This window comes from Pavona decussata, mitochondrion (assembly GCF_977016875.1).
Source record: "Pavona decussata mitochondrion, complete genome".
Taxonomy (NCBI): Eukaryota; Metazoa; Cnidaria; class Anthozoa; order Scleractinia; family Agariciidae; genus Pavona; species Pavona decussata.
Genome location: NC_026527.1, coordinates 1 through 18,378, shown reverse-complemented (window position 1 = coordinate 18,378; position 18,378 = coordinate 1). Strand labels below are relative to the sequence as shown.

Sequence of the window (18,378 nt, the reverse complement as noted above, 5' to 3'; positions counted from 1 at the left end):
CCTAAACACCTATCTCCCGTAGTTCTGGCCCGCTAAGTACAATTTGACCCATGCTTTTTAAAACAAACAGCTACCCCCGACCGAGCTAACCCAATCAGACAAAACCCCTAACAATGAACAGTCCCTTTTCCGGGTTTCAAACAACTTGATATAATTTTCATGCTTTAGAAGCAATCAGCAAGTAACCAAAAGACCCCCTCAAAAAGTATCCGGGCCAATCAATTGATTGTAACTTATAAAAATAAGAGAACCACTAATTTTTCGATCCTTTCGTACTAGAAAATAGTTATATCAATGTTTCTTCAAATTGTAGATAGAAACCAAGCTGTCTTACGACGCTTTTAACTCAAATCATGTACGGCTTTAATGGACGAACAGACCAACCCTTGGGAGCGGCTGCTCCCCAGGATGCCGCAATTCAACATCGAGGTCGCAAACATCGTCGTCGATAAAAACTCTTAAACGTTATTGCGCTGTTATCCCCAGGGTAACTTTTATTTGTTTATCGTTAACCCTTTCACTCTGAGCTAACGGGTCACTTAAACCCACCATCCAAAGACAAGTGTCTGCTCTGGGTCTCCCCTTAGCAGTCAGACATAACTAAACATACATCTTAAGTCCGCCTTCGTTACTTTTTTAAAGGCGGTCGCCCCAACCAAACTGTCTCACTTATCCAATCCCAAAAACATATATTTTTAAGTTGCCTTTCTTAAAATAAAAAGTGAGCTTTTCTAACCCTAGTTGAGTCACACCACATTTTAAAACTATTTAAGTCAGCCACATAAGTCTCCAGTAAAGTTCCATGGGGACTTCTTGTCTAACAATTTAGATGTAGCATCTTCACTACAAGTTCAATTTCACTGGAAACTTCCTTAAGACAGCGAGACCCTCGTGACACCATTCATACCGGTCAACAATTAATTGACTATTTATTTCGCTACATTTTCACGGTCAGTGTTACCGCAGCCATTAAATTGTCTTTGTTAAATTCGCCTTACCAACCTTTTAAGATACAACCATTGGGCAGGTCTCACCCCTCATACTTCTACCCTCATATTAGCGAAGAGCTATGTTTTTGGTAAACAGTCGAGGCCCTGTGTTTTAACTTCTAATGAAAGCTAATGACTAGCCGAGTTCCTTAAAAAACTTTCCCCCTCACTATCTCCCACTTGTGTTAGTTTGCGACAGTAATCTTTTGTTATATATCTTTCCTGGCACATTGTGCGTTTATTACGATCGCCCATTGGTAACCCCCTTAGAGGCTGTTTCACCCAAGCCTCTTCGCTCGGTGCCTTTGGCTTGGAAACCCGGGGAGATGAAGCAACAATTTTTTTACTCATGTTCACATTTTCTCTTCTGATTCTTGGGTTCTCACCACCTCCCAACAGTCTGTTCTACTACCAAGCAAACTACTTACTGCCCCCAGAGTTTCAGTTCAACTTTTAGCCACCATAATTTTTGGGAGAAAAGAGTTCCTGAGTGAACTTCTACGCATTCTTTCAAAGATGGCTGGCTCCAAGCCTACCTCCTCATTGTCTAAATCCCATGTTCCTTTTACACTTAATTATTGAATCTCTGACTTTAACTTCTAATTTGGGCTCCCCCCCTTTAACAACGGACCTATTTGCCCCTTGTCTGTCTGTCCACTTCCAATTTTACCTTTAAAGTCCATCCCCCTTAAGGCGATAGATCTTTACCCTAAAATTTTAATGGGGCGTCGATTGAAAAAATAAAGTCAGTCACTTGGCATCTGCAATCGTAACACCCCTCCATTTTTGTTTTAGCCTCAATCTGTGGCCCCTGTGTGAACGCCCTACTTCAATAGTTTTCGCAAAAAACCAGCTATCTCCAAGTCCGATTAGTCTTTCCCCCCTAACCACGGGTCCTCCGAGGTTTTTGCTACAACCACCGGTTCGTCCATTAAACTGCCCATGGTTAGATCACTTGGTTTCGGGGTATTTGACTAAAAAGCCCCTTCGACTTCTCTTCATCTACACTTTTATCCTTTTTACTTAAATTTGCCAAACTATATCTCATAAACCCATTATACAAAAGGTACGCTGTCTCACAGCTGCTTTAAAAAACAGGATTCCAGATCTTTTCAAGTCTCTTTCAATCTTCCTTCACAGTACTCGCGCTTTCAGTATGGACCAACAGTTAGTCTTAGATATATGAACTCCTTTCTTCCACTATTTACTTTCCCTCTGGGACTTTTCCGCTTTCGCTCCCTGCTACTTACGGAATCTCGTTTGATTTCTCTGTGCCACGCTGATACTAAGATGATTCATTTTTCAGTTCTTTTCATTGCGTTTCCGCATTGAAACACGAGCTTAAAGCCTCTTCTTCGCTCTTTCGAGTCTCCCGTCCAATTTAGCCCATCTTAATCTTCCTCCTCTCCCCCTTTCCTTTTACCCAAAGTTATAGAGGCGGGAGTCGAACCCGCTTCTTCGGGGCATGAGCCCGACGACTTACCCTTTGTCCTCTCTACCCCCCCCTCCCTTGGGGTCCCCTCCACAAAAGTCGAGGGGACCCCCCCTCCTTTGGAGTCCCCTTCAGAAAACTCGAGGGGACCCCAACCCCTCCCACACAAAACTCGAGGGAACCTTGACCCCTCCCACACAAAACTTTAATACAAAAACTTTTCGCCCCAAGACATCTGAATATAGCAAAAAAAAACCAAAACTTTATACAAAATTTCCTTATAAAAGACAAGAGAGGGCCCCGTTATGACCATCCCCCGTTTCACACTTACATCTTTAAAGAGAGCGGTGACTTAGATTCCCGCAGAACAATCTTGACCTGGTATCAGTCTGCCGCAAAAACATGGTTTTGCACGCGGCAAGTCCACCCAGACCCCCTTATACAAGCTGTATCCGTCCGATAACGAAAGTAGGAAGCATCATTCTCTGGCGTTACAGCCCATATCCTCTCCAAGGGAAGCTGAAACCGCAATCTAAGCGCTTCCAGCATCGAACGATACCGTTCAGGCTCATCAAACGGGATCGCCCTAAGATACTGGTCCTGGGCATATGAGAAGCCGGAGAAACCCAGTTGCTCCATTGGCTCCCGCCAAACCCAGCCTTCTGCAAGGCCCTGCACTGTCGGAGCAGGGCCTATGCTAGACAGATTCCGCGGAAGAAGATCGTAAAAAACACCAAGTCCTTCCGGGATAAACCTATCTCACGCGGCCGGCGTTATGGAGAACACCGTCAAATTACACGATTGGGCAATAGCCACTGCCCCATCGCGGAGGTGCTCTACCCCAAAGACCGCAGTGTTGTTTGCACAAAGGTGAACAACCCCCTGCGCCACCGCCTCACTCGCTCCACCATCCAACGAAGTGTGAAACGTTGGATAATCATAGGGGGCGTATAGAGTAAACGCCCCCCTCCACGGCTTGACAGCCCACAAAAACAAGCATTGTAACACTTACCTTATAAATAAATTCCGCCGATAAAAAAGAGCCGGCCACATTATGAATAACGTTTGCTATAAATTCCATGTTCTAGTTTTTTGTTCTTTAAGATAATGCTCAAAGGTAGCTCTTCATAAGTGTGAAATAAAGGAGGAGAAAAATGAGCCCACTCTAAAGAGGCCCAGCTTTCCCCTCGGCCTTCTCCCCACGCAATAAATTGCTCCTCTCAAACATATGTGTCATAAATAATATATATGAAAAAAACGACTCCCACTATTGAAATTGTAGAGCCCAAAGAGCTCACCAGGTTCCAACCAGCAAAACAGTCTGTAAAATCAGAATATCGTCTTGGAAACCCTGTCAAGCCCAAGAAGTGTTGGGGGAAAAAAGTCAAATTAACGCCTATGAACATTACTCAAAAATGCGCCTTGCCATATAGCTCGTTATAACAATATCCCGTTATTTTTCCTAATCAATAGTAAAACCCACCAAAAATAGCAAAAACCGCCCCCATAGAAAGCACATAATGAAAGTGGGCAACAACATAATATGTGTCATGCAAAACAACATCCAAAGAACTATTTGCTAATACAACCCCGGTTAAACCGCCCAATGTGAACAAAAAAACAAAGCCTATGGCCCAGAGCATCGGAGTGTCTAATCTCAAAGTTCCCCCAAAAATAGTGGCTAGCCAACTAAACACCTTTATTCCAGTTGGCACGGCAATAATCATAGTTGCCGCAGTAAAATATGCTCTTGTGTCCACATCCATCCCAACCGTAAACATATGATGGGCCCACACAATAAAGCCCAATATTCCAATTGAAAGCATTGCATACACCATTCCTAAGTAGCCAAAAATCTGCTTCTTAGCAACAAAAGTTGGTATTATTTGAGAGATCATGCCAAAGCCAGGTAATATTAAAATATAAACCTCTGGATGTCCAAAAAACCAAAACAAATGCTGAAATAAAATTGGATCGCCTCCTCCTGCGGGGTCAAAAAAGGTGGTATTAAAATTTCTATCCGTTAATAGCATGGTTATGGCCCCCGCTAATACTGGTAAAGACAATAATAATAAAAAAGCAGTGATCAAAATAGACCACACAAACAATGGCATTTTATCTAGCGTCATCCCGGGGGCTCGCATATTAAATATAGTTGTTATAAAATTCATTGCGCCCAAAATCGAAGACGCCCCAGCTAAGTGAAGGCTAAAAATAGCCATATCCACCGCCCCACCAGAGTGGGCTTGAATGCTCGACAAAGGAGGATAAACCGTCCATCCGGTGCCGACTCCTTGTTCAACAAAAGCGGAGCCTAATAATAATATTAAAGCAGGGGGCAACAACCAAAAACTAATATTATTAAGCCGGGGGAAGGCCATATCGGGCGCACCAATATATAGTGGTACCAACCAATTCCCAAACCCCCCAATCATTACTGGCATAACCAAAAAAAAAATCATAATAAACGCATGTGCCGTAACAATTACATTATAAAGATGATCGTCTCCTAACATAGCCCCCGGAGCCGAAAGCTCTAATCTTATTAACATACTGAAGGCCGTACCAAGCATACCTGCTCCAATCCCAAATACTAAATATAACGTACCAATGTCTTTATGGTTTGTGGAAAACCCCCAGCGAATTACATATAAACTTTTCATCTCCAAATAAATACAACTTCTTTAGTTTGCCCTAAATAACCCCCTAAAACAGTCCCACTTTTTATCACCGCCTTTCTTATTAACCAATTCATTTTGATCATAGGTAAAACAAAAAACACCAATAGAAAAAACAATAAAAACAAAACAAGTAAAGTTCATCGGTATTGAGTTAAAAACACGGTAATGTCTAATTGTGGCACTCTAACTAAAATGTAACCAAAACCAATTGAGGCAGGGGGTGCGGGACTTTCACCCACATTTTTAGCTTTGAAGGCCAACGGTCTACTTTAACCTAACCCCCTCGATCAGAAGACAATTCTTAAAAAAACCTAAACAACCCCCCAGATAAATATAGCAATGCCAATTAATATAACTAAGGCATAGTTAAAAACTTGACCAGACTGTAGGCTACTAAGACCTCGAGTTAGCCCAATCAAAAAATTAGATATCCCCTTTGGACCCGCCAACTCTAGTGTGCCTTTATCAATAGTCCGATATGATATTTGATGGCCCCCCTTTCACGCCCCCTTTGCTAAAAAATAGTTAAGAACATAGTTGAACTGCCAAGCAGAGTATAAAAAAGTATAGCCAACTCGGCCTATAAAAGAAGGAACCCTAAAGAAGTGCGCTGAATAAAAATAAAGAAGAATAACTAACACCGCCCCCCCCAAACTAAGAGCAACCGGCAATAACTTAATAAAAATAGGAACAATTGGAAGGGGTGTTATTTGAAAAGACCAGGCCACCTCTTTAACCAAATAACCCACAAAAAGACTCCCAAAAGCTAGTGACACTAAAGGCAAAACTAAGTTCCAAGAGCCCTCGTGAACACGTCTAAAAATTGCTTTTCTAGAATTAGTGTTGGACAAAAAAGTTAGATAAACCAATCGAATCGAATAAAGGGCGGTAAGTAAGGCCGAAAAGCCCCCCAATCAATAAGCAAAAGTTAAATAATATTGCTCAAAGGCCAACTCTAAAATTAAGTCTTTTGAATAAAACCCTGTTAAATAAGGAAGCCCCATTAAAGATAAAGAGCCAATAACAACCATAATATAAGTTAGAGGTATTGACCGAATCAGCCCCCCCATCTTCCTTATATCCTGTTCGTCAGACAAAGCATGGATTACAGACCCCGCACTTAAGAACAGCAAAGCTTTAAAAAAAGCATGGTTCATTAAATGAAATAAGCCTATGGAATAATGAGAGACCCCACAGGCCACCACCATATACCCCAATTGACTACAAGTCGAATAAGCAATAACTTTTTTTAGATCATTTTGAATTACCCCAACGGTGGCGGCCAAAAGCACCGTTAGAGACCCGACGATTGTTACGGCTATTAAAGCAAGTGGGGCTTGCTCAAAAAAAGGAGAAGATCTAATTAATAAAAAAACACCCGCCGTCACCATGGTGGCCGCATGGATTAAGGCGGACACCGGAGTCGGTATAAAATTTTTCGAGGCACGACTACTCTCATAACAGACAGGACTTTCTCTTCTACTTTACAACTTATTTACTTTTAAGTCTGGTAACTAATCTTTAAATAAAAGGTTTTCGCTTATTCTCACTCCAACCCACCTTTAACCCACTCATATATTAAACCCAAGGTTAGAACCCCCAAAAAACCCACCATAACTCAAAACCCAAAGGGAGAAATTTGATTAAAGAGAACACACCAGGGGAAAAGAAAGGAGATTTCTAAATCAAAGACTAAAAACAAAATCCCGACTAAAAAAAAGCGAACTGAAAAGGGGCGGCCTGGTACTCCAAAAGGCTCAAACCCACATTCATATGCCGAAACTTTCTCTCGATCCGGCTGTTTTACCCCTAAGAAATAAGAAGCGCCAAAAAAAAGCGCGGAAAGCACTACGCTAAAAACCAATAAGAAGAAAAGGCTATAAAACTCCAAATACATCGTCTGCTGCATAAATGACCATTCCTTTAACCCCGAAGTGAACTAAATGACTTTAAAATTATTGTTCCTCTTATCCGATAGTACGCAACCATAATGGCCAACCCGATGGCGGACTCCGCCGCCGCGATTGTTAAACCCATAATTGTAAAAACTTGTTCAACTAAAAGATCTATTTCAATAGAATTAATTAAAAACAAAAAAAAGGCCGCTAATAAAATTAATTCAATAGAAATTATCATGATTATAAAATGTCCTCTATTAAGAACCACTCCCCAACCCCCCAATAATAACAATATCACGACAACAACCACATACTTATAATACACTATTTTATTTACCCAATAGTTAAAAAGAATGCACTTACTCCTTAGATAAAGACAAAATTCAATTGATATAACGGTCTAGCGAAACCGCCTCGATTACAATGGGCATAAAAGAATGATTCGCCCCACAAATTTCTGAGCATTGACCATAGAACGTACCTGGTCTTTTAATAAAAACTCCGGCTTGGTTTAACCGACCCGGAACCGCATCTGTTTTTAACCCCAAGGCAGGAACAGCAAAAGAGTGTAAAACATCCGCGCCAGTCACTAAGATTCTCACATGTGTTTTAATGGGAACGACCAATCTATGATCTACTTCTAATAACCTAAAATCGCCACTGTTTAAATCCGATGTTGGGACCATATAAGAGTCAAATTCTAACGTTTCCTCCTGATAGTCGGAATACTCATAAGACCAATACCATTGATGTCCAATTGCCTTAATTGTTAAAGCAGGACCCACAACCTCATCCATCAAATACAATAGCTTTAAAGAAGGAGAGGCAATAAAAACCAATATCACAGCTGGTATTATAGTCCAGACTATTTCTAATAAAGTTCCGTCAACCAAATCTCTGTCATAGTACTTACCATTTAAAGCCTCAACAAGCAATCACAACACTACCATAACAATAACTATCAACAAAAACATAATCTGATCATGAAAAAAAACTATTTCCTCCATCACCGGGTCGGCCGCCTCTTGCAAACCCAAGTGCCAAGGTTCCGGTATATCTTTCTTTCCACATACATTTACGACATAAAAAAGACCACTTAACATTTGCTCTTAATTCTTTTGTAATAGCCCACTATGAGCCCCATCAATAAACACAAAGATATAAAAATAATCACACCACATCCACAAAATGCCAATACCAACTCGACGCCTCAAACCCCACATGTTGCCGGCAAGTAAATTGGTTAGACTTTAGTCTTATCAAACAAACAGTTAAGAAAGTGGTCCCAATTATAACATGAAAGCCATGAAACCCAGTTGCCATAAAAAAGGTAGACCCATAAACCGAGTCCGAGATAGCAAAAGGGGCCTCGTAATACTCAATTGCTTGTAGCCCCGTAAACAAAACACCAAGCAAAACAGTTAAAGACAAACCAAAAATTGCCTCTTCTCTCCTTCCACTAATTATAGCATGGTGGGCCCAAGTGACAGTAGCACCGGAACTTAATAAGACAGCAGTATTTAACAAAGGAACTGAAAAAGAGTCTAAAGGATTGACCCCTTGAGGTGGTCAAACCACACCCAACTCCACAGCGGGCGCCAGACTACTATGAAAAAAAGCTCAAAAAAAAGAAAAAAAAAAAAGAACTTCCGAGAGTATAAATAAAAGCATCCCATATTTTATCCCCTGTTTAACCACCAAAGAATGATGCCCTTGAAAAGTCGACTCTCTAATAACATCTTGTCATCAAACGAACATAATTGTCACAATTACCAAGGCTCCCAGATACATAATTTTATTTAACCCATAATGAAAATACATAACACTTCCCACAGTAATAAAAAAAGCCCCCCCCGCTCCTAAACAGGGCCAGGGAGAAGGCTCAACTAAATGATAGGGATGACATAAAACAGCTCGCACCACCAAACAAATTATTTCCCAGACCTACTCTGTACAACAAAACCTTAAATAAAAACACTTCGACCTTGAACCCAACAACTTAATAAAAACTAAGTCGCGCTACAAAATTTACTAACAAGCCAAGAGGTCTGCTCCATCTCGACTTTAGACAACTTAATCTTTGCCTCTGCGCATTGAAACAAGTCCAAACAGCCTGTCGCAGCCTTGAGCTGGGAAAGCCCCTCTGTCACTACCAGAGCATCTACAGACCGAAGGGACTGGATGGACTCTCAACGGGAAAGCACCTCAGAAGAGATGGATAGCCCGTCGCCGGCTGATCCAACGAATAAAACTAGTCCGTTTAAGACAACTTCCTGGGATAAAAGCAAGTTCATACTGTTTGCCATCATCAAGGGCCAGTTCCCTCACCCTCACTATGTTACGACTTACTCTGCCTCGGAGATCTTAGCAACCCCTTTGAAGAGCAAGCAAATAATCTTTCTAAGCACAGGCGACGGGCTATTTGTACTAACACCGAAAAAAGTTCATTGAAACGCTCTACTTTTCAATTACTATTAAATCCAACTTTCTGTTATCTTCCAGGAACCTTCCGAACTCTTATTTTAGGGTTTCACACTCAAAGTTTCCCATTGTATAAAAAAATGTAGCGCATCTAATCCCCAAACGTTAGGACAATAAGACCTGACTTCATCCAATAACACTGGGTTGAATCTGTTTTATGTTTAATACACAAATTGACGACGGCCATGCAATACCTGTCAATGGGGGATTCAAGTTTGGGTGAGGTCTCTCGCGGACTATCGAATTAAACGACACGCTCCTCTAATTAAAACAGTGAACAGCCAAGTTTTTTGACTTTTAACCTTGCGATCGTACTACTCAAGCGGAAAAGTTCTTACTTTTTAGGATTGCTTCACATTCTCTTCATTATTTACAGTATGGACTACCAGGGTCTCTAATCCTGTTTGCTCCCCATACTCTCGTGTTTTAACCATCACACTATAATCTCAGAAATAAATAGCCTTCACGTCTAAAGTTCTTTTTTTTATTTACACATTCCACCGCTACAAAAAAATTCCATTTACCTTCTTAAATTATAAAACCCACTTTAATTAAAACGGCCGATCACACCCTTTACGCTTTTGTCTATAAAACTAGCCCTTAAGTTTCACCGCGTCTGCTGGCACTTAATTTGACAGGCTAGGTAAGGTGCCCTCTCTGTGTCTTACCTTCGTATATTGCACAAAATTCTTTACTGCTGCCTCGGGGGCAAATGCCCCATTTGAGCCTTCCCCTTGTCTCAGTGAAAATGTGGCTCCAAACTAAAGCCCCGCATCATAGGCAAGGTGGTCCACTACACCCCCTTCTACCTAATACGACTCCGGCCCAGCCAAGCTTGGCCTCCAGATTCCCTCACCTGTTCGCACACTATCATAGGCTCAGTGATATCAGGATGAAAGGCCCACCCTTCATCTTGCTAAGTCTGAAAACTACTCATTAGATACTAGCATGTATTTAGAAGGTCACTTGTCTTTTATCTTCCCCAAAACCAAAGGACTTTCAACTCTCCAAAAACCAAACCCGGACTAGTCATTAGATTAATAAATAGGCTAAGCACCCCCCGGGCTAAAAAACACCCCATTCTTCACAGGGTCTATAATTATAAAAGGAAATATCCCAAAAAGGAAAATGGCTACTACTAAAGGAGAGAGGGCCCATAGTTCACACCTGTTTAAGTCTCTAATAAAAAGGAGGTAATTGGAGGCCGCCCCAAAACTAATTCGATTATATAAATAAAGAGAATATGCCGCCGACCAAACCACGCCCGAAGTGGCTAACACCCCAAGCCCAAAATTATATTTAACAGCAGCTAACAACGAAAAAAACTCTCCAACAAAATTACAGCTTAAAGGAATCCCCATGTTGGTTAGTGATAAAACCATCATTATACAAACAAAAAGGGGCATTGTAAGGGTCACTCCACGATAATATTTAATAAGACGAGTGTGGTGCCGTTCATATAAATAAGTAATAGCAATAAAAAGGGCCGAGCTTACAAAACCATGCGCCAACATCATAAAGACTGCCCCCACCAGCCCCTCAATGGTATGAGTAAATAAACTTAAGGGGACCAGCCCCATATGTGCCACCGAAGAATAAGCAATAAGCCGCTTAAAGTCCACTTGCCGACAAGTCAGTAAACCCCCATACACAATAGCCACAACACCCAACATAACAACTAAAGGGGCAAAATACTCGGAGGCGGCAGGCAAAATCGGCCAAGAAAACCTTACAAACCCATAGCCCCCTAACTTTAGTAATATCCCCGCCAATATTACCGAACCAGAAACCGGGGCCTCCACATGAGCTTGGGGCAATCAAATATGAAACGGTATTTGAGGTATTTTAACCGCTAAACTAAGAAAAAACCCCGCCAACACCCATTTTTGAGTCGTAACAGGTAGTTTTATATTTAATAATATCTGATAATCAGTTGTTCCTGTGATACTATATACTTGAAAAATGCCCAAAAGCATGAACACCGACCCCGCGAAAGTATAAAAAAAAAAATAATAAGAGGCACGCACCTTTTCCTCTCTGGAGCCTCAAACGCCAATCAAAAGGAACATGGGGATCAATATGCCCTCAAATAAAATATAGAACAGAAGTAGATCAAGCACTAAAAACACCCCAACTAATAAGGCCTCTAAAAACAATAGGCACAATAAAAACTCTTTAAATAAGTGTCTAATTGACTTTCAACTAATTAAAATACAAATTGGTATCAATAACGCCGTTAAAACAAAAAAGAACAATGACGCCCCATCTAAAGCAAAGACCCCCGGGCCCCATTGTAAGTTTAAAGCCGGAGAAATGATCCACTCTATTCGATTTATAATTTGAAATTGTCCCTCTAAATCAAAAGCCCCCCACAAAACCAAAGCACTTATTAAAACCGCCAAAGACCACTCAAGCGCAACTCTTTTTAATTTTACACTATCCTCTCTCGAAACCTTCATTACATTTATTATCCCCATAAAAAGCAAAAAAAAAACTAAACCTAACCCGTTTTTTAGACTAAACACCATCCACTCCACCCTGGCAATGACAGCAGGGCTCTCCAATAACTAACCCAATAGGAGTGTTATCTGCCATATCTGCTCTCCCACCTCCTTCTTATTTATTTTGCAATATCTTTTTACGAAATTTTTTATAAAACATTTTATAAACTAGAGCACCCCCTTTAACCACAACGCCCCTTGAGTTTTAAGCCGGAAAAACCTTCAATTCTTTTGAAGCTAGTGTAATACAATTGTATCCGCCAAATAAATAGTGGCCAATAGACAAAAAACATAAGCCTGAATTACTGCAACAGCTACTTCTAATAATGTTATGAAAACCATTATGAACAAAGGTAAGACCCCCGCAAGCCCACTTGCAACTAACATATTAAACCCAAACCCAGCCAAAATAGCAAATAATAGATGCCCCGCCGATAAATTAGCCGCTAAACGGACTCCCAATGAAATAGCTCTGGAGACATAACTTACTGTTTCTATTAGCACCAAAAGAGGGGCTAAACCCAAAGGGGCGCCACTTGGCATAAAAACACTAAAAAAATCTCACTTAAACCCCCAAAAGCCAGCTAGGGTCACACCTATAATGATTGAAAAAGATAGGCCCAATGTGACTACAATATGAACGGTTGGGGTGAAAACATAAGGAAATAAGCCCAACACATTCAAAAATACGATAAAAAAAAAGAGAGAAACAATTAAGGGAAGATACCTTAGCCCCTCAGAGCCTAAATTATCTTTCACGACACCATGAAGATGATCATAGATTAACTCAATCATAGACTGCCACCTTTTCGGGATTAATTGAACCCCCTTGAATAACAATATAACCACAACTACTACTAAGACCATCATCATTGATGAATTAGTCAAGACGATCAAAGCCACTATTTTAAACTGATCAAAATAAGCACTGTTCATAATATTTAAAAGCAACCCCCAAACAAAGCCCCGCTCAGTTTTTTACCGACTTGTCTGAAAAAAAATATCTTGTCTTTTGACCATGGGCCCTGCTTCTGCCCCAATCTCTTGGGTTAACACTATTGCCCCCACCAGGGCCACCAAGAGTATAAGACTAGCTAAAATAAATAAATAATAACAGGCTATGTACAAAATTCGCCCGAGTGCCTCCATGTTTTGATACTTCATTAAAAACCAAGGGATTGCTAAGTCTCAAGCTCTTCTTATTTCAGCCCCAAATAAAGCCCGGTGGGCATAAGGGCCGCCGATTATTAATCAACTAGAGGCAACTTCTGAAAAAAAAAAGGTTCCAATAACCAACCCAATAGGAACGTAGTTTGTCATATCGGCCTCCCCACCCAGTCGGAAAGCAGGGGGGAAGTCTGTTAAGTTCAACAACATAATTACAAACAAAAATAAAATAGCAATCGCCCCCACATAGATTATTAAAAACATTAGGGCAACAAAAGCTATCCCCAATCAAAGAAAAAAAACCGCAGAACCGGTAAAAACAACAACTAACCAAAAAATCGAATGAATGGGATTTAACGCTGATATCACCATAATTCCAGAACCAACAACTCCAAATGCTAGTGTATAAAAAGCCACCCCAAGCAGATTTAACTCTTTTTAAAATAACCCCCCCACAGCCCAATGGGCTAATTGCAACCATAGATTTGGAGACAACATTGTAAACCCAATAACATACAAACTACCGCCTATTAACAAGGCCTTTCTTAAATTGATTCAGTTTTCTTTTCTTAGCATCTTTAAGCTAATCAAAAGAGAAAAACTCGCTTGAAAATAGATAACTTTGACTACTCTAACATAATAAACACCAGCCACAACGGAACACACCACGGCTAAAAGAAAGGCCAAATAATATTGACATACCACGCCAGATAATAAAACCAACCACTTACCCAAAAACCCCACTAAAGGAGGAATCCCGGCTATCGAAAGAAAAGTTAAAGCCAAAGTTAGCGCTAAAACAGGCAATCTCCTGGAGAGCCCGCTAAACTCTACAATCAAACTTTTTACGGTGCCTAAAGCTAATATTATAGCAAAAACACAAATGGACATTATTACATATAAAACCACATATATTAGACTCGCTTGAATGCTCTCAAATGACCCAACCTCTATGCCCCAAAGCACAAATCCCATATGCCCCACCCCACTGTAGGCCAACAGCCGTTTAACCTTGGTTTGGTTTAAAGCACCAAAAGCCCCCACAAATATCGAAAAAAGAGCTCCAACTAATAAAATATTAACCGCCGACCCAATTAAAACAAAAATTGAAAAGTAGCCTATTTTAGGGACGATGGCCAATAAAGCCGTCGTCGTTGTCGGAGCCCCATCATAAACATCCGGCGCCCACATATGAAAGGGGGCAACAGATAACTTAAATAGAAGGGCCACCACGATTAACAAACTACCGATTGGGACTCTAATCTCAGAAAAATCCAACCCCGGATTCGAGGCTAAGTTTATATAGGAAATATGAGTCCCCCCCGTAGACCCACACAACAAAGCACACCCAAATAAAAATAGACCGGATGAAAGTGCGCCTAGTACAAAATATTTCAAACCAGCCTCGGCGCTTTGCCCAGACCCCCCCTTTTGAGCGACCAAGATAAAAAGGGAAAGGGTGGATAGTTCAACCGCCAAATAAACAGAAAGTCAATTACTAGAAGAAACTAAACAAAGACCCCCCAATGCCACTATAAGGTTTAAAATGGGCAAGTGTGCATTCCTTTGAAAAAAAGTTCCACAAACTCGCGCTCCAAAGAACTTTGGAAAAATTAGCCTCTCCGCGTCCACCATCAACAAAACAGCAACAGAGCCTAGGATAATAATTAATTTAGTCGTTTCAATCCAACCGCTTTCAACCCACGCCCGAAAAGAATCACTACCACTTGGGTACCAGCCAACCCACGGCCCGTTCACAAATACTTCAAGAAAAAAATCAAACAAAAAAGAATGGTCTCCCCCCGATTGACTTATAATCAATAATATTAAAATAGATAATTTTAAAACATTATTACTAATACTAATAATCACCAAACCCAATGTCAAAACACCCAATATCAAGAGCTCACCACCCCCAAACACCTGCCATCAATTCTTACACCTCAACTAAAACACCGCAGATAACACCCAAAAGCTCCCCCGCCCCTCATACTAAAAAAACTTCGCCCATTTAAATAAAAGGTTATTTTCTATTTCCCCCAACAAAGGAATTAATATAAGAAAGTAGAAAAAATAGTACAGCGCCACCAGCTGCCCTATAAATATAAAGGGCTCTTCTACGACTAAGGACCCAATTCAGGTAAGAAGAACAAAATTCACCATAAATGATCAAAAAGCCATGCGCCCAAAGGGACGAAAGGGTAGCCCTCTTAATCAACTCCGATGGAGTAGTGGAAAAACAAATAAAATTAATATACTAAAAAACATAGACACAACCCCCCCGAATTTGTTCGGTATTGAGCGCAAGATGGCATAAGCAAATAAAAAATATCACTCGGGCTGAATATGCACTGGGGTCACCAAAGAATTGGCTTGAATAAAATTCTCTGGGTCGCCCAATAGATTGGGCACCAAATACACAATAACACTCAATAGTGTCAGCGTGACTACTATTCCATATCAATCCTTGGATGTATAGTAAACATGAAAGACAACATCGTCCACAGGGGACTTAGACCCCACGGGACTACTTGACCCTTCTACATGTAAATACATTAAATGAACCCCGACTAAAATCACTAAAAGAAAGGGGAAGAGAAAGTGCAGACTAAAAAATCTAGAGAGCGTCGCCCCAGAAACACTAAACCCCCCCCAAACTCATTGCACAACATCTGCCCCCACATAAGGAAGAGCAGACAATAAATTTGTAATAACTGTCGCCCCTCAAAAAGACATTTGGCCTCAAGGTAGCACATAGCCCAAAAAAGCCGTAGCCATCGTCAAAAGTAGTATTACGACACCCACCCGCCAAACCGGAGCTTTCAAATACCCCCCATAATACAAACTCCTCCCAATATGAAGGTAGAGACACAAAAAAAACAGAGAGGCCCCATTGGCATGAAAATACCTTAATAAAAACCCATAGTTTACATCACGCATAATATGCCCCACTGATGCAAAAGCCAAATCGACCCCGACGCAATAATGCATGGACAAAAAGCACCCCGTTATGATCTGCATAACTAAACATAACCCCAACAAAGAACCAAAGTTTCACAAATAGCTAATGTTAGAGGGAGACGGCAGATCCACCAAAACCCCACTCGCCAGAGATAAAAGCGGATTCTCTTTTCGCAATGGCATAGGAAACCCCCCGGGGTTAAACGCTCAAATCAATGGAATATCTTAGATTGGGGGCGGGCCATTTAACCCAAAAAGAACACTAGCCACAAAAGTCACCACCCCCAAACTTAGAGGTAGATACGCCTTTCATAACAAAGACATAAGCTGGTCATATCGAATTCGAGGAAAAGAAGCCCTTACCCAAATAAAAAGTAAAATTATAAAAACAACTTTTAGACCAAACCACCCGGCCCCACCTTTTAAATATTTTACCGGAGAAAGTCACCCCCCCAAAAAAAAGATAGTTGTTAAACAGCTCATCAATATAATATGGGCATATTCAGCAAGAAAAAATAGAGCAAAAGACATCGAAGCGTACTCAACGTTATACCCCGACACTAGCTCCGACTCTCCTTCTGTTAAATCAAAGGGGGCCCGATTAGTCTCCGCCAAAGCTGAGACAAAAAACATTATTGTAACAGGGAATAGCGGAAAAAAAAACCAAACACCACTATTTTGCGCTAAAACAATTTCAGTCACACTCAAAGAGCCAACACACAATAGAACCGAAATGATGATCAACCCAATCGAAACTTCATAACTAATCATTTGCGCCGCTGCCCGAATTGCCCCCAAAAAAGCGTATTTAGAATTACTCGCCCACCCAGACATTAATATCGCATAGACACTTGTCGAAGAAACCGCCAAGATATACAAAACCCCTATTTTTAAATCACTTATTAAAACGCCTCTCCCATAAGGCACAACCCCTCAAACAATTAAAGCCAAGGTAAAAGAAAGTACTGGCGCCACAATATAAACAAACAAATTAGTTTGATGCGGAATCACCATCTCTTTGGTAAATAGCTTTAGGCCATCTGCAAAAGGCTGAGCCAATCCACTGACCCCCACTACATTCGGCCCTTTTCTAGCCTGCATATACCCTAAAACCTTTCGCTCGGCCAAAGTTAAATAAGCTACTGTGATAAGCAATGGAACTACGACCATTAATATTTTAAAAAACAAATGGACTATTACCACGAACATTTTAAAGCTGATTATTGGTCTAAAGACTAATCAAAAGACAAAAAATCACACACTCCCCTCTGGGGCCAACGGAGGCCTACTTTAATCTATAAAATAGAATCACAAAAAGTCTCGGAGGTTCCAACCATCAAGGCCTTCTAAGCCCAAACACTAGTCTTTAGATTGTTCAAACCAAAGCCCGTAAACTTAATAAACCAATCTATTAAATCTAATTACTAACCTCCAATTTTGTTACCTGCGGATCGACTCCCTATAAAGCCCCCTAAAACCCAAAGCCCTCCCAGCATACAGTGACTCAATAATTCTAATTAATTACTTAGACAAAATGGCCCAACATTTACCCTCCATAGCATCCGGCAACCAAGTATGCAACCCCAACTGTGCAGACTTTCCAACCGCCCCTATAAACAATAGCAAACAAATTAAAGTAATGTCGCTTGATGGGGCCGAAACAACAACCATATTAAAAACAGAAGAAAACTCTAAAGACCCAAAACGAGCTCAAATACCAAACATAGCCAAGATCAACCCCATGTCCCCCACTCGATTAACTAACATGGCTTTGATGGCCGCCTTGTTTGCCTCCACCCTAGTTAATCAAAAATTTATTAAAAGATAAGAACATAAGCCAACCCCCTCCCAACCAATAAACAATTGTACATAATTGTCGCTGCTAACCAACACAACCATCAAAAAGGTAAAGAGGGATAAATAAGACATAAAGCGAGGAATATGAGGATCCCCTAACATATATGCCGTAGAAAAAATATGAACTAAAGTAGAGATTGTTGTAATCACAAGTAACATGATCGCAACCAAACCATCAAACTGTAGGCCAAAGTAAACAGTCAATAGATCAGAGTCTAATCACCTTCATAGTTTTATATGTGTCATAGAAAAACTTAAAATTATTTCATAAAACACTAAAGCAGACCAAGATAAGCTTATAATCAAACAGCTTGAAGTTAAAATTCCCGCCCCCTTTTCTCCTAATTTTCTTCCTCCGACACCGGCTGCAAAGGCACCCACCACTAAAAGAAACAAAATACAAGTATACAC

At 40.7% G+C, this 18,378-nt stretch overlaps 13 protein-coding genes across 14 annotated transcripts, besides 3 other annotated features; all 13 read right to left on the bottom strand. All coding sequences in view use genetic code 4, as the record gives it.

Annotated features, from left to right (window-relative positions):
* Positions 1–116: 116 nt before the first annotated feature.
* Positions 117–2,417, bottom strand: an rRNA (large subunit ribosomal RNA).
* A 1-nt stretch (position 2,418) lies between these two features.
* Positions 2,419–2,489, bottom strand: a tRNA (tRNA-Met).
* Positions 2,490–3,473: 984 nt separating this feature from the next.
* Positions 3,474–5,084, bottom strand: COX1 (cytochrome c oxidase subunit I). Its single transcript has one exon. It carries the CDS (start codon positions 5,082–5,084, stop codon positions 3,474–3,476), a length of 1,611 nt encoding a protein of 536 aa, YP_009122371.1.
* ATP8 (ATP synthase F0 subunit 8) lies at positions 5,066–5,284 on the bottom strand. Its single transcript has one exon. The coding sequence runs from the start codon at positions 5,282–5,284 to the stop codon at positions 5,066–5,068; it is 219 nt and encodes a 72-aa protein (YP_009122370.1).
* A 32-nt stretch (positions 5,285–5,316) lies between these two features.
* Positions 5,317–5,386, bottom strand: a tRNA (tRNA-Trp).
* Positions 5,387–5,413: 27 nt separating this feature from the next.
* ND5 (NADH dehydrogenase subunit 5) lies at positions 5,414–18,378 on the bottom strand. Of its 2 annotated transcripts, one of them has the most exons (2): positions 17,659–18,378; positions 5,414–6,529 (listed from the first exon to the last, which is right to left on the bottom strand). In that variant, the coding sequence occupies exons 1-2, from the start codon at positions 18,376–18,378 to the stop codon at positions 5,414–5,416; spliced, it is 1,836 nt and encodes a 611-aa protein (YP_009122359.1). The 2 variants fall into 2 exon arrangements, 1 of the variants encoding a protein (YP_009122359.1); another variant differs by lacking the exons at positions 5,414–6,529; positions 17,659–18,378 and adding an exon at positions 9,310–10,478.
* Positions 6,643–6,999, bottom strand: ND3 (NADH dehydrogenase subunit 3). The gene has a single exon. It carries the CDS (start codon positions 6,997–6,999, stop codon positions 6,643–6,645), a length of 357 nt encoding a protein of 118 aa, YP_009122369.1.
* Positions 7,026–7,325, bottom strand: ND4L (NADH dehydrogenase subunit 4L). The gene has a single exon. It carries the CDS (start codon positions 7,323–7,325, stop codon positions 7,026–7,028), a length of 300 nt encoding a protein of 99 aa, YP_009122368.1.
* On the bottom strand, positions 7,360–8,103 carry COX2 (cytochrome c oxidase subunit II). Its single transcript has one exon. It carries the CDS (start codon positions 8,101–8,103, stop codon positions 7,360–7,362), a length of 744 nt encoding a protein of 247 aa, YP_009122367.1.
* On the bottom strand, positions 8,132–8,920 carry COX3 (cytochrome c oxidase subunit III). Its single transcript has one exon. The coding sequence runs from the start codon at positions 8,918–8,920 to the stop codon at positions 8,132–8,134; it is 789 nt and encodes a 262-aa protein (YP_009122366.1).
* ND4 (NADH dehydrogenase subunit 4) lies at positions 10,531–12,009 on the bottom strand. The gene has a single exon. It carries the CDS (start codon positions 12,007–12,009, stop codon positions 10,531–10,533), a length of 1,479 nt encoding a protein of 492 aa, YP_009122365.1.
* ATP6 (ATP synthase F0 subunit 6) lies at positions 12,220–12,918 on the bottom strand. The gene has a single exon. The coding sequence runs from the start codon at positions 12,916–12,918 to the stop codon at positions 12,220–12,222; it is 699 nt and encodes a 232-aa protein (YP_009122364.1).
* Positions 12,961–13,566, bottom strand: ND6 (NADH dehydrogenase subunit 6). Its single transcript has one exon. It carries the CDS (start codon positions 13,564–13,566, stop codon positions 12,961–12,963), a length of 606 nt encoding a protein of 201 aa, YP_009122363.1.
* On the bottom strand, positions 13,588–14,685 carry ND2 (NADH dehydrogenase subunit 2). Its single transcript has one exon. The coding sequence runs from the start codon at positions 14,683–14,685 to the stop codon at positions 13,588–13,590; it is 1,098 nt and encodes a 365-aa protein (YP_009122362.1).
* On the bottom strand, positions 15,142–16,293 carry CYTB (cytochrome b). The gene has a single exon. It carries the CDS (start codon positions 16,291–16,293, stop codon positions 15,142–15,144), a length of 1,152 nt encoding a protein of 383 aa, YP_009122361.1.
* ND1 (NADH dehydrogenase subunit 1) lies at positions 16,336–17,319 on the bottom strand. Its single transcript has one exon. The coding sequence runs from the start codon at positions 17,317–17,319 to the stop codon at positions 16,336–16,338; it is 984 nt and encodes a 327-aa protein (YP_009122360.1).